The sequence below is a fragment of the Nicotiana tomentosiformis genome, chromosome 1, assembly GCF_000390325.3.
Source record: "Nicotiana tomentosiformis chromosome 1, ASM39032v3, whole genome shotgun sequence".
Lineage (NCBI taxonomy): Eukaryota > Viridiplantae > Streptophyta > Magnoliopsida > Solanales > Solanaceae > Nicotiana > Nicotiana tomentosiformis.
The window spans coordinates 27,241,348-27,256,333 of record NC_090812.1 but is presented as its reverse complement, the minus strand read 5'-3'; the positions used below and the strand labels follow the sequence as shown (position 1 = coordinate 27,256,333).

At 37.6% G+C, this 14,986-nt stretch overlaps 2 protein-coding genes across 3 annotated transcripts; one reads left to right on the top strand and one right to left on the bottom strand.

Annotated features, from left to right (window-relative positions):
* The first annotated feature begins 6 nt into the window (after positions 1 to 6).
* LOC104089432 (intermediate cleaving peptidase 55, mitochondrial) lies at positions 7 to 9,683 on the top strand. 2 transcript variants are annotated; one of them, XM_018768563.3, is made up of 14 exons: positions 7 to 258; positions 653 to 727; positions 926 to 1,189; positions 1,378 to 1,470; positions 2,954 to 3,160; positions 4,197 to 4,300; positions 4,567 to 4,633; positions 4,746 to 4,853; positions 5,347 to 5,439; positions 6,181 to 6,271; positions 6,474 to 6,544; positions 8,400 to 8,455; positions 9,123 to 9,183; positions 9,320 to 9,683. In XM_018768563.3, exons 1-14 carry the CDS (start codon positions 169 to 171, stop codon positions 9,419 to 9,421), a joined length of 1,482 nt encoding a protein of 493 aa, XP_018624079.1. In that variant the 5' UTR covers positions 7 to 168; the 3' UTR covers positions 9,422 to 9,683. The 2 variants fall into 2 exon arrangements, with proteins under 2 accessions (XP_018624079.1, XP_009592623.1); XM_009594328.4 differs by having other exon boundaries at positions 11 to 228.
* A 543-nt stretch (positions 9,684 to 10,226) lies between these two features.
* Positions 10,227 to 11,425, bottom strand: LOC104089433 (uncharacterized). Its single transcript, XM_033654344.2, has one exon. It carries the CDS (start codon positions 11,045 to 11,047, stop codon positions 10,415 to 10,417), a length of 633 nt encoding a protein of 210 aa, XP_033510235.1. The 5' UTR covers positions 11,048 to 11,425; the 3' UTR covers positions 10,227 to 10,414.
* Between the last annotated feature and the right edge of the window lie 3,561 nt (positions 11,426 to 14,986).

The window sequence follows — 14,986 nt, the reverse complement described above, 5'->3', positions numbered from 1 at the left end:
ATATAAGAACTCATAGGGACCTTAAACCTCAAAAGGAGAAAACTCAAGAAACACAGAGGAACCCCAGTTCAGTTCAGTTGTACCTATTACCAAAGTTATTACAAACCTGCAACCATCCCAAAGTGAAAGCGAACCTAAGGCTAAAGGCGGGAAGTAAGCAACAACAGCATGCAGTTTTTCCGAAGAAACCCATCACTTCACAGAATCTCCTCCAGATTCCTTAATCAAGTTCGTTTTCTTTTCTTTTCCTTTTCCGAAGTATAACTAGCTTTTCAATTTTTGTTTGGCTTTTCGATTATCTTACTAGTGTAACATATATTTCATATGTCTTGAGGTTCATTGCAAAAACTCGTTATATTTCTAAATGGGGTTGAGCACGTGGTCCAATACAATTCAGTAGGACTTACAGCTGTAGCCTGTAGTTAGAGGACATTGGATTAATTAATTATATGGCTGCAATTCAGATATTCAAAACGTTTCTTTTCCCTGTTTGCAATTTTTTCCTCCAAGTAGTGAAACAGTGGAATTTTCTCCCCATTCTTAGGTCAAGCTATCATCTTTTTGCTTAAGAGTTGGTTTGGATGTTTACATTTATTTTCTAACACAATTTGTTTTGGTTTGCTGCTGATATCTCATGAATTGGATACGATAGGTAGTCAAAACCAGTGCATATTCAACCAAGAAAGTTTACAATGCTGGGCAGCCGACTGCTGCTACTCACCCTCAGGTACTTCTACACTGCATATGTAGTATTGACATTTGGTAGCATAGAATTAAGACCGTTGACATTAACAAATGATAAATGTGCAGTAAATTTAAAATCTTGTTTTCTTGGTGGTTGTTTTCCTTGTATGGGACATACTTCGCTGTCCTTTGGAGCTCCTTTGTGAATTTCTGTTAAATGTTGTTACATCACTGCATGCAGTTAATGAAGGAAGGGGAGATTACTCCTGGCATTACCAGTGAAGAATATATGCAGAGAAGGAAGAAATTATTGGAGTTTCTTCCGGAGAATAGCTTAGCAATTGTTGCAGCCGCTCCCATAAAAATGATGACTGATGTTGTACCATACAATTTTAGGCAGGATGCTGACTATTTGTACATCACCGGATGCCAACAACCTGGTGGTGTTGCAGTTCTAGGGCATGACTGTGGTTTATGCATGTTCATGCCAGAACAAAGCCCCCAGGTATTTCAGGAACCATTCACTTGCTTCCTTCTTGTTGACAAGAAGCTGTTAATAAGAGAAAAGCTTTGTCCTATAATTTAGTGACATTTTTCTTTAGATTCAGTTACTACCATGATTTTTTGGTAGTTAGTATACATTGTAGCAAGTTAAAGATTGTTTCCATACTAAAAGTGAAAAAGTATTTTTAGGACGCTCTTTGGCAAGGAGAAACTGCTGGAGTTGATGCAGCTCTACAGATATTCAAGGCTGACCTTGCTTACCCTATTAACAGATTGCCTCAGGTAAATCTTTTTTAAAATCATATCTCCAACTGCAAATAAGTTTGAGATTCTTTTTAGAAGCGAATACCTCTCACACTGATAAGTAAAAGGGCATATGATAACATCCCTTCTTTTATTCCTTTCAATAGGACAATGGAGTACTTTATCTAAAAAGGGAGTGGAGACCTATTTGTCTCCTTTCCACTTGATTATAGAAATTTATGTCAGAGAATTGAATCTGTTAGAGTTGGCTTGTAGATACCTTTTGACTGTTGATGCAATTCTTAATATGCGTAAAAGAATTGTTTTCCTCCTTTTTCTCTTTTCTTGCCGGGGAAAAGAATTGTTTTCCTCCTTTAATATGCGTAAAAGGTATAGAGGGAACAAAGTGGATGGAAGTTAGAGTTTTCACCTAAGTTGCTCCGACACGGCAATTTAGGTGCCGCACCCATGTCGACACGACACTAGTATGGGTGTGGGTATGGGATCCGTACCGGATCTGGTCAAACAATTTTGGGTACTTTGACCACGACGGATGGAAAAATTCGAGACGAGATACAATTTGATTCCCAAAATCAGAATCTAAGGTAAATTTAAATAAAATAATATACCTTATCTAGAAAATCAATCCTTTACTTATCTATAACTTGAAAATAAAAAGGAAATCCACACTTTACAAGCTATACGTAAGTAATCCACAAAATTTCTCATAATTTAAAAATATTTTTATTTTTTTTGAATTATTTTTAGCCGGATCCCCGCACCCATATCTGTACTAGGATCTGTATCCCCGAATCTTAGAATTTACATCTCGAAGGATCCGACCTCTAGATTCGCACCCATGTCGGACACCCGCACCCGTGTCCGAGCAACTTAGGTTTTCACATATATAGGAGTCGGGCCTGGCTTATTACTATAAATTCATGTTTGATAGGACCTATTACTGGATGTAGCCTTTCCTCATAATTTTGAAAATCAAGCAGGCATCACGCTAGGATCGGTTGAGAATATAATATTATGGGTAAGAAATTGAAGAATGAAGGTTAACAGAAAGTGGACACTGTGTTCCAAATGGAAACTAGGTAAATGATTTAGGCAGACGGAATATTTTTTGGTTGGCTGTATTTGGCTCTCAGGTTAACCGTTTGACCACTTAATGGTAATTTACTATTTAAATCGGCAACACAGAGAACAGGAAGTGAAGATGTATATATGACTGTGTTATTTGTAGAGAACCAGTTTATGGTGTAGGTTTTCTAGTTATTGTAGAGCACTTGCGTACAAGAGTTTAAATTCCGCAACATCGATAAATTCTTACCTTATAAAAAAGAGCAGGAAATGAAGACGAGATGCCGATATCATGATTAGATCTATGTCAGCAAAGAAAAAATGTCAATTATTTCCTTCTAAGCTGTCTTTCCTGTACATGGCTTCAATGTAGTGACTTTGTTTCACTTTCTCCATGTTCCAATTTCTCTTCTCTAATTTTTGCTGGACTTGTCAGATTCTCTCCAGGATGATAGAAAGTTCTTCCACTGTGTTCCATAATGTGAAGACAAGGACTTCATCCTACCTGGAGCTTGAGGCCTATAAAAAAGCAGTTAGCAATTACAAAGTGAAAGATTTCTCTGTGTACACTCATGAAGCCCGATTTGTGAAGTCTCCAGCAGAGCTGAAATTGATGAGAGATTCTGCATCTATAGCTTGTCAGGTAATGGTAGTTCTTTCATTTTTGTCAGGTTCATGGGTTAGAGTGGTAGTTCTTACTCATAGAGGTTCTTGTTTTTATTGGACATGGAAAAGCAGTCTCTGGGTTATAGAGATGGAAAGATAGAGTGTACACTTGACACTACTTTTGTATGTTTATTTGTTTTCCATTGAAGTTGATACTCTTCACACAGTTAACATGTGACTAAGGTATTGATATGCCAGCGAGGTGTTTTCAGAATTTTAAAAAGCTTATTTGCAGGTCAGCTGTTATACAATCTTAAGTAACATGTTTGTCATTTTGCTATACGACAAAATTTTTTAGAAAGGTAAAATAGGTATTTGCATTTCCCTTTTTTTCCTCTTCTTCTTTCATGTCTAGGGTGGTGTCTTCAGGTTGAAGATACTACACTTCTGAGGATCTAAAAAATATTTCACAAAAGGAAAAAGGGTACAGTCAGATAAAAGGATCACCAGTCTAAAAGAAGACGGTTCTTAATATTCCAAAAGTTGGAGTCCCAGCTTTCTTACTTGGGTCAACATATTCTTGGTCTAATTGTGAAGGAACAGTTCTTGCATGTACAATCCTTTCTTTGATAATGTGCTTCTGTGTTAAGTAGTTCAGAAGCTGTGTTAAGTAGTTCAGAAGCTCTAGGCATGCTTAACCAAAAGATGTGTATATACTACTCATTCATTCTATTTCACAATCATGATTTGCATGTTTTCTTATGAGAGACTGGTCTAGAAAATGTTTCTTCCTATTCCTGGATTTGTATGCAGTTGCCTAGCAATAAAGTTGCCAGTTATATGGGAGTTGAGATATTTTCCTTTCACTAATTCTGTCCTTTTTTATACTGTATAAAGGATATTTTTTATTTCTTGATCTTTTAATGTCTGTCTTGTCTTTCGGAAACAGCCTCTCTACCCCTCGGGGTAGGGGTAAGGTCGGCGTACACACTACCTTCCCCAGACCCCACTAGTGGGATTTCACAGGGTCGTTGTTGTTATTGTTGTTCTTTTAATGTATATATTTTTGGTAGGCACTTGTCCAGACCATGTTGTACTCGAAGTTGTTTCCTGATGAAGGAATGCTGTCAGCCAAATTTGAATATGAATGCAGAGTTAGAGGTGCCCAAAGAATGGCGTAAGCTTTTTCTTGTAATAATTTTTGGAAGTTTGTATATAGAGAGGAGCACGTTGCAATTTCTAAGTATTTTAGTCTAACATGAGTTGCAGGAGAGTGAATCAAAATGCCACTAAGACCTCATGTGTAAACATGCAATTGATTTTCTTTTTCTTCTATTCTCTGCGATTCTGATAATTTGTTGTTTTTCCTGACTGTTAGTTTTGGTCATACTTCTGGTTGAGATAGTTTCAAGGATTATACATTTTTCTTTTCCTGTTCCACAGGTTTAATCCTGTTGTTGGTGGCGGACCTAATGGCAGTGTCGTGCATTATTTTCGTAATGACCAGAAAGTATGTTTACTGTCTTTAAGCACAGTTGAATTTGAATATCAAGCATATTGAGTAGTAGTATCTAATTTGTTGTTTTAACAGATTGAAGATGGGGACTTTGTTGTTTTAACAGATTGAAGATGGTAACCTTGTCCTCATGGATGTTGGATGCGAGCTCCACGGTTATGTCAGTGATCTTACTCGTGTTTGGCCGCCCTTTGGAAAATTTTCTTCTGTTCAAGTAAGTATAGAATCCATGATTTTCTTCTCCGTTTTCCCCTTAAAACTCAAGTCAAACCCCACTCCTCTGGGTAAAAACCCTGTTAGCTGATCAAAGTCATAGACAACCTTCCATTTCAGAAAGAATGCACTGACCTAAATTGAAACCCCAGACTACCAAAAGCAATCTAGAAAGACAAACGGTAAAATGAAAATCATCAGGTAATGTAGCCTAGCAGCTAGCTTCACCCTCCAGTGGTATGAGTTATGAATCTTAATTCCAGATCCTCAATGGCCTTGCTGATTTGATGTGGATGTGAAGAATGAGAATGATATAATCATATAAAGTTCCTCCTTATTAGAAAAACAAAATTTCAATTTTACTTCTAAGCTACAGATTATGCTTGAGAAATAAATTCTTCCCTTGGTATGGTTTTAAATTGCTACTTTTCTGTGATATAGTCTCTATACATTATTGTCTGGAACTTAGTGATACACTCCAAGATACATTTCAGGAGGAACTTTATAATCTTATTTTGGAGACAAACAAGGAATGCGTGGAGCTGTGCAGACCTGGCACAACCATCCGAGAAATACACCACTACTCGGTACTATTTTAGTTAATCCATCTCGTAATTTCTTTTGGTTTATATTCAAGGGGTAGCTGAGAGTAGGAATTTAATTTTTTTTTCTCTTGCCTTTCATAGACTTAGACCCAGTTATATTGCCAAGTTACATTGGTAGTCTCGGTGATAGAAATTTGGGTACAGTTGTGAAGGCCCTACTCTTGCTTTATGTTTTGCCTAATTCTCAAGTTACACTGACTTCCACCTCCTATTGTGAATAGCAATGTTGCTTCAAAGTTTTCGTTCCTATGCATGAGCCGAGGAAAGTGAGGCTTGATGGCATTTTCGAAGATAAGGAAAAAAGTTTAATTCCTTTTAAGCCTTTGAGTATAGAGGTGTTGGGAAGAGATAGATGCCTTTTGATTGCCCTCCCTTGATTTGAAAATAGTATTTGTTCCCCCATTTCTTCATATATGATGAATAATGCTTTGTAAAATAAGCCAGTAAGGTAATGATTAGAGGTGTCTAATTAGTGTAGTGTGTGGTAATTGATTCTCAATGAAGGGTAGTATTACCTGGTTGATGCAAATGCTTTATGAATTAAGGGTCATTCTCTGCATTTGTTGTTAGGGCAGCTGTTAAAGGTCTTATTACTGTTCAAGATATGGGTGTATATGGTATATATTCTGTAGTGAGTAATTGCCCTATATCAGCATGCTCTTTTCTTTAGATACTTGAGGACTGCCAAGGTCTCATTCTTTTTTTTTAATTTGATGTGTATAGGTAGAAACGCTGCGAAGAGGATTCAAAGAAATTGGGATACTAAAAAATGATCGGCGTGGAAGATATGAAATGTTAAATCCTACAAATATAGGTCTTTCCTTTTAACCCTTACTCTTCCGCTGCAGATATAAGTACAAATGCATGTGCAATAGCAGCAGAAACCTGCTCCCTCTCAATTGTCTTCACAGTTGCTAATGCTATTCCCATTATGCTTTTTGCTGAAAAGAGAAATGATTTCTTGTACCGCTGCAACCATCTCTGAATGAATTTGGTTTGTTCAATTATATTTCCAGGTCACTATCTAGGAATGGACGTTCATGATTGTTCTACAATTGGAAATGATCGACCTCTGAAACCTGGTGTAGTAAGTTTCCTTCCTTACTGATGATTGCTTTGATATTTGAAAATAATCGGGAAACTGCTAGGTTTGCAAAAGAAATTGGTTGTCATTATTTTGAAATCCTCCTAACGAATGAGGACCAGTGACTTGCTCATTTGGAAACAAATGAGCTTTGCCATAATGCATCACTCTCTTTTAGCAATTTACAATGAGTTTTCCTCCAAAGGATAGTTCAGTCATTCTCTCTTTGCTTCTTGACTGGATTACAATATGAACCAACTAAGAATGCTTATGTTTTTAGAGCCATGTGGTCAAATTTCCCTTTTCCTTCACTTTTTTCATTTTTATAGAGATGCAAAGGGTTAAAAGAGAGGATTGAATGATGATATATATGAATATTTTCTAAACTGCTTTTGTCATATGCACCTCTTTGGTCCTATTGCAGCTTCTAATTTCATCACTTCTACTAGTAGTTACATGGAGAAAGTTAAATTCAGAAATGAAGTTGGTTAGGTTACATGGAGAAAATTAAATTCAGAAATGAAGTTGGTTAGGTTTATTTCTATTGAAGGATGTGTACATCAGGGTAGTGCGTGTATTTGCGTAAAAATTATGTTTGAAATATCTGACGGTCCAATTAGCAGAAAGATCAAAGTATCTTTTGCTTCTCTCTAGATTCTATATAGACCTTTGTTTTGATTGATTAATTTGAAATATTTGAAATGATTAATTCCTCGACCGCTTAGTTCATTAACCCCGGCTTCATACACGATGCAATTTTTGTTATTGATAAAGGTTTCGTTCCTGGTATGTCTACTCTTTATCAAAAAGTAAAGCTCTTGTATATCTTTTCATTCTGAGTCACAAGGAATGTAATATTCCTGCAGAATGTGTAATGTTATATGCAATTGTAGTAAAATTTCTCAGTAGCTCGCGCATCTTGTTTTCATGTTGGTACTGCAAACTGTTAACTTATACTTTATGTATAATCCATTTCATGACAAGTACCTTGCTCTTGTGAAAGGTACTTAACGTCCAACATGCTTGCTTCCATGTATGAAAAATTATTAGTTATCCCATTTTGCTCCTTTTTCCTTCATTCTTCTAATCATAAAAAGTTGGAATATGCTCCCGACCTGTCTGATATGACAATAAAAACATACACAATATATATCAAGTCAGCTGTTATATGCAAAATTACTGAAGGTAATTCCAGTAATACAGCTTATTGGTGTCGGCGGTAGATTTATGTTAAATTATGCTTTAACTGAGGTCTATTTTGCCAGTGATATCTGCATCCATGCATTTGTTTTTAGTCCTTACAAAAAACAATTTCAGAACTACTATGTTTTTGAATAAGAAGCACCATGAACATGCTACTTAGAGGTCTTAGTTTGTATAATTTATGTTGATCATATCTGTGGAGAAATATGCTAATTTTGCGTGGGCCGTGGCATTTGTATTTGAAAGAAGTACATGACTTTTGATTGTTCTGAGATTATGTGCAGAGTCTAGTTCTTTGACTTCGGGACTATGGAAAACTTTGTGTTTACTCTACATTCATACATCTAGACAAGGTCATGGCCAATTGCGAAACATGCTTTACGTTTTTTTAAAAGTGACGGAGACGCATATAGCTCAGAATGATGAGATGAAATTGGACAAAGCTAATAGTCTAGGATAAAATTGCCTGGTCATTGTTTAGACATTTGTAAACTCCTGTTCCCTCTGTTTGTTTCTACATTAACCTTGATGAGGCGGTCATTGATAAGAAGAATCTCTGACCCTATAAATAGATGAGTCCTTTTCATCTTAGCTTCCAATTACTTGTGATTTCTGCAAGAACTTGTGATCAATCTTCATGGACTGTTATATGTAGGTCATCACAATTGAACCAGGAGTATACATCCCTTCATGCTTTGATTGTCCAGAAAGGTAATACTTGTTACCTCATCAAATTAATGTTCCTTTTGGCATGCATTCAGAAGTTACTGTATCTTAGATCATCCTCCAGATTCTTGGTTTATTGAACTGGTTCTATCTGCCAAAATGTATTATGGTGGATGGACGAAGAGTTACTCTTTCATGCAGAAAAGATTGAGAATCATATAAAGATGTCTGTTCTAGGTGGGTCAGGTAGATCTTGTAGGTCTAGTCAACATGTTAATCTAAGGACATTGTAGCAGAAGTAGTCGTATCGTGCAAAGGAGTCCCAGTTTGGTTGGGCTTTCAGTGAATGACTGATGGCTACTTGTATGTTCAACCGAGAATGGGATCAGGAACCTTTACTTCGAAATTTCTTTTGCAAGGTTCGAGAAAACTTCCCAGAAACAAATAGCTCGAAAGAAATATGAAAGAAATATTCCACGTATCAATGGCATATTCTGGCTGTCCCATTCTAGGGAAAATTGTTGCTTTTGTCATAAATCTTAGGGAGAAAGAATTATTGCTCACTTGAACTAAGAAGCTTCATCTGCTGATTCATCTATTGTTAAGGAGCTAGATTATTCTCTTACCCCAATAAGGAACAACGTGTCTGTTTCCTTAGAATTCTTGATTTTTACTCACTTATATATGTCTATATTCACTTATGCTCATTCAGGTTCCAAGGCATTGGATTTAGGATTGAAGATGAAGTCCTTATTACAGAATCAAGTTATGAGGTATAGTTACAGAAATCGTTCAATTGTTTGAAACAACCGAGTTATACAAGTACCAGTTCATATGATCTCTGATACTTTGATCACTTCCGACACTTGTTAGCATTCAAGACCTGATTTTCTGCCCTACTGGAAACAGGTACTTACTGCATCCATACCGAAGGAAATTAAACACCTCGAGTCCTTGTTGAACAACTTTGGCAGTGGGAGAGGAACAGAAATTAGAGCTGCTCTCAGTTAGTTCTGTTTTTAAAGTCTCCAAGTTTCTACACAGAATCAAACAAAATAGCAGGACCAGAATCTGAGTGATCCTTAGTCATGCTTGTTTTAGTCAGAAGTTTTATATCTGCTCCTCATTCTTTTCGCAGCCATTTCTACTCTACTAGCAAGAACGTGGATCATTGAATAAGAATGGGGTTTCGCAGCCATTTCTACTCTACTACCAGTTCATATAATGATTTATGTTATACTCATTTTAATAAGAACAATTTTATTGACTTTTATTTATAGAATAAGTAGTATAAGTTGAAGGATCGCTAGGAAGCATTTCTTTGTCATACAGTATTGTCTTTGTGCAGTCCAATATTATCTAAAGATCATAGTTATATGTATCCAAGCTGGATTCGTTTATAAAGTACGGTTCAAAATAAGCCCCTAAAACTTCCAAGAACAGGTTAATTCTTTTGGCTATTGGACACCTTTATTTTTATTTTATTTTCCATAAAGTTGCCAATAAAATTCAACTATTGGCATACATTTGAAAACTAATGGATCGTAATTAAAAGTAGGCGAACCATTAATTGAGTCTAGCCTTTATCTGCCTCAAAAGTCAAGATTAGAAGTAGGTGAACCGTGAATTGAGTCGGGACCACTCGATGTCATATAATGAGCTCTAGAATTAACTTTCAACACTAATGCCTTATTTATTTTTTCCCTTTTTTTATATAGTCAATAGTGATTAAGTTGGAATTCATCCAAACTGAGTTCAAAGTACATACGAGTCTAAAGTTACTTTGGCAAGCCCAACTTCGAGTTATATGTCTGAATTTCTTTTTTTCAGAAAAGTGTTTTTTATTATGTTCTACAAATCCATTCAAATTCTTTGTAACATCTACACATCTAACCTGTACAGCAACAGATGACTTCAGAGTGCTGTTCATGCCATTCACGATTCTCTAATTAATCTCTTTAAATCTGCAATTTTTTGCAGTAAAAGCTTCTTTGACTGACAAAATCACTTTTTCTCTGGATTTTGGCCCATCAATGTACTGAGAAGTAGGTTAGTTAACTGCTCCCGCAGTTGGTAATTCAATGCCAAGTTTTTCTCCAAATTCTCCTTGGTAGCGAGAAGTTGTGTTTTTCTCATCTCAGCAGCAGCAATCTCAGAATTATTTGAATGGTTAAGGTTGCCTAGAAGTTGTGCAAATCTTGCCTTGAGCTCATTGACGTGATTCCTCAATTCCTCCACTTGTACCTGGCATTCAACCAGGAAATTACCCACCTGTTCCCTGAATTCCTCCATTTCTCGACTTCCTAAACTGTAATAGCTCTGTTCCTCTTTCTCTAACTCTTCCAAATTGTCTACCTCATCCTTCAAATCCCTGTGTTTCTGAAGATTCTGGAGATAATCAGCATCGAGCCGGTGGAGGCGAGACTTGAGAGAAGAGATAAACAAGTATTGGGAAGCAATTTTGCGATCAAGCTTGAGGCAACGCTGTTCCATGGATGCGATGTTAGAGAGTCTGGAGGCCAACACCTGAGACTTGCTTTGCTGGAGCTCTTTCTCCGACTGAAGAATAGAGAGACGCTCGTTTCTGCTCTGCTCCATCTGTTCAAGTCTTTCTCTGAATGCCGACGGAATCGCCATTGCTGCTTTGTCTGAAGTTTCAAACTTAAGATTCAGGAGTTTTTAACTTCAGCCTCTTAAGTTTAATTTGAAAATGATGCTGGGCGGCTAAACATTAATTAGTGCTCCTCCAAACGGCTATCTGTGCACTTGATGGTTCCTTGAGAAATGATAAAAATTATTACTAATTGTTAAGTATTTACAATAATTTGATATAAAATTAATAATCTCATAACTCATGTTGGTAATATTATTATTAGTACAACAAAAGACAATTAAACATCCGATTGTATAACAACAACAAACTCGGGGAAATCACACAAGTGGAGTCTGGAGAGGTTAGTGTGTACGCAAACCCCTACCCTGTGTAGGTAGAGAATCTGTTTTTGAAAGATCCTCGAGAATGAACAGAAAACAATCAAATTTCAACAACAAAAGCCAGAAAAATGATAACAGCAATGTAAGAACCGAAAAAATAGATGGAAGAAAGTAATAGCACTAGCAATAGCACTAGCAATAGCGAAAGCAATAGCAACAAACAGTTACCACAGCAAGTAACTAGAAAATCGAAGCAGAAGATAGCAAGAAAACAATCATAATACTAGCAATCTGAGAACAATGACAAGATACTAACAGACTAGCCCTAAACAACCTGGTATGGATTAGAAAAACGCCCGACTACCTATTATTCTTTTCCCCTAATTCTGACCTCCACACTCTACTGTCAAAGATCATATCCTCGATAAGCTGAAGTCACACCATGCGTGGGATTGACAAAATTTAATATCAAATCTATTTTCTATAATGGAATTAACCAAACAACAGATTGTAAAAGATTTCTAGTTCTAGAGCCAAAGTAAATAACTGGCCCACTAAGAATTGTATGTGTCGATGTTATGGGTGGGAAGGAAAAGGAACAGATTTCTTGAATGTAATTAGAGGGAGTTGGTAGTTGCCATTATTTGGCTACTACGTAGTGGTTAAATGTGTGTAACCATCTCACCGTCCACATTTATTCAGCAAACCATAGCTATTACTTCCTTGGACAAACTAGACTCTGATGGATTTCAACTAGCATCTTTTGGCTGAGAGAGGCGCGTTGTGCAGCAGTCCGTTGTCGGTTAATTAAAGAAAACTGATACACAAAAGAGAAAATAAAATTCAATTTTTTTTTGGCTTAATTACTTTCAAGATCTTATCATCTTTTTTTTTTTTTGGCGTCAAGATACTATTGATTAGGGAGGTACAAATCAAGGAAGCAGGTAGTTGCAATATGCAATAAAGTGATCCTATTTTTAGTGATAAATAGCAGTGACAACATTTAGTAACAATGAATCATACTAAACTTTATGCTCCTATAGGATTCTATATATAAAAAGCTAATAGAGTGATAGGTATGTATATCTGATCTAACATAATCAATGGTCATTTAGTATGGAACTAATCGTCTCGGTTTTGTTTGACCAAAAAATATAAATCTTAACTACTCAATTTTATGTAATAAGAGATTAAGCCTAGTTGATAATAATATTCCTGGATTTATAACTAGCTAACACTTATAATGCGGGATAGTGTTAGTGAGCTGCATTTAATATTTCAAGGAAAGTAACGATGAAAGAATATCAAGCAATAAATAATAATAAATGGCATTAACGTAAATAAGGAGAATGATTCACCCAATATCGAATGAGGTAGATGATTCTTCTTTCTGACAGCGATGAGTGATAGACAAATCCTAGAATATTGGAATTAATATCGGATGTGATGGTAAAGTATAGAATAATGGATTGTAGAATCTTATTAGAAAGGTAGTGTTTGTATCTTTTCTAGAGTCTTCTTCTCAAAAAGTGCTCTTATAAGAATAAATTACATGCCCGTTCCCCTTATCTCTTTTTCTATTTATATGGGACATATCCCCAGTCAACCCTAAAAGTACCTGTACAGAGAATATTTAATGGATTTCCCTTAAATATCCTATTACAAAAACTAGTCGTTGGTACCGTCCTTGATACTTGACCTTGGCCGTTATTGACCGCCCTCTTTTTCCTCGCTGTCTACTAGTCGACCTCGGCCACATCACTCCATAATACCACTCCATGCTAAATCCCATTGAGGCAGATTTTGACCTATACAGTTAGTCCCTCCGCTTATTGATGTCGACCCTGGGCGACCTCGATGAGCGGACTCTGTTAGTTATGGTTGAGAAGTTTAGACGAACAGGTCGAGTAGTAGTGTTTCAGACGGGGTAGAAACATGGTCTTCCGTGAGCCGCAACCCGGGGTCACGTCATTTCAAACTGACGTCATATCATCATACGTCATTATTATGCGTTTTTCCGATGCCTTGCATTGTTTTCTGTGCCTCTACCGCTTCGATTCCTGAGTTGGGTAACGACGATTTGCTTTCTTGATATTGATGCCTGAACTCTTATAAATAGGGATACAAAATCCTTTGCCTTACTCTTTGCGGTCTAAATATTGGACCTTCATACCTTCTTCTTCCTTCCTCATTCAGAATCCTTGCTCTTTTGATCTTATTTCCATATTCTTGCTTTCACTGATTCTGGTGGCTCCCGCTACTCTTGACTCTTCTGTGTTTACATCTTCTTTATTCATAAACAAAGATAGTTAACGCGTCTTCCAGTTCTGGGGGGTACCTGACCCTGTTCTTTTGGCAGTGTGCATGCTTCCCTATGACGATGGGGTTGCCATTGTTGCGGAGGATGAAAGCTTTCCTATGGTGGAGGAAATAATTTTTCGTAACGAGAAAGTTAGATCTGACTTTTCAAAACCGCCCGAGGACGACCCCGAGGCCGCGAAATCGGTGATGGATGTGGTTGCCCTTGCTAATTTCAGGGTGAAGTTCAAAATTCCAGCATATATCGATCTGGTCTCGGCTGGTCGAGATGTGGTGCAGATTCATCGCCCAGGATACTGCGCATTCTATGCGTATCCGTTCTATGTGGGCTACTCTTTTCCCCTTCTCCCATTGACGGAGGAATTTCGCCGCTACTACGGCGTCTGCTCGGCCCAACTTTTACCTTACATCTACAACTCATCCGCATGTTGACGAAGTACACGGAATTGGCCGGCCGTGGGATCTCTCTTCGTCACCTGATGCACCTCTTTGCGCCCAGTTTCTATAGGGGGATAATGTTGCATCTTCATCACCGAGGAAGTAAGAGTTTGGTGGTGAAGATGGACGATAAAGCAAATCGTCGATTCTAGCTTAGCTACTTCTACGTCATGACCGAGGACGTGGTGGTAAATGCGAATGGATTTCCTGAGGCATGGAATTATGCCCGTAAGTATATTTTACTAAGCGCTTATTTTGCTCATTTTGATTGTAGCCTAACACTCTACCTTCTCCTCGTCCAGCTGAGACTTCGCCCCCTTATTTGGTTGCGGATATTCATGACTGGGTTAGCCAGGTCTTGCCTCAAACAGTGAGGATTCGCGAATGGTCGGCCTTTATCAAGAGGTTCGGACCCACGCTTTCTGCGACCAGTGAGTTTACCCGTTTTGAATCTTTATTGTTGCGGTCTTCTAGTCGCTTGCTTCTTATTGTTTTGTGGGGATCGACCTCTTAATATTCTTTTTCTTCTCTTTTGTTTTTAGCCCGGGGATCCTCGAGGAGGTAGAATGCCCCTACTCCTGCATTTCACAGATGAACACTACAATGGGGTCCTCCCCTGTCGTGACTGTGGCCAAGCTTGCTCGACCATCCACTTCTATTCGGCCTCCGGTTTCGGCTAGATCGGCTCGATCGTCGACGACTTCAATATCAAAGACTCCGGCCTCTCCCTTGCTTCATTTAATAGATGAAAAGTCTTCACCGAGCGAGGAGGATTTAGTCCCTCGTAAAAGAAGGTCGGTGGATATCGGAGATGGGACAATCCAAACCGTAAATTCTATAAGGAACGAACGCGAACCGGCCTCCGTTGTGCCTGAATACGGTGCA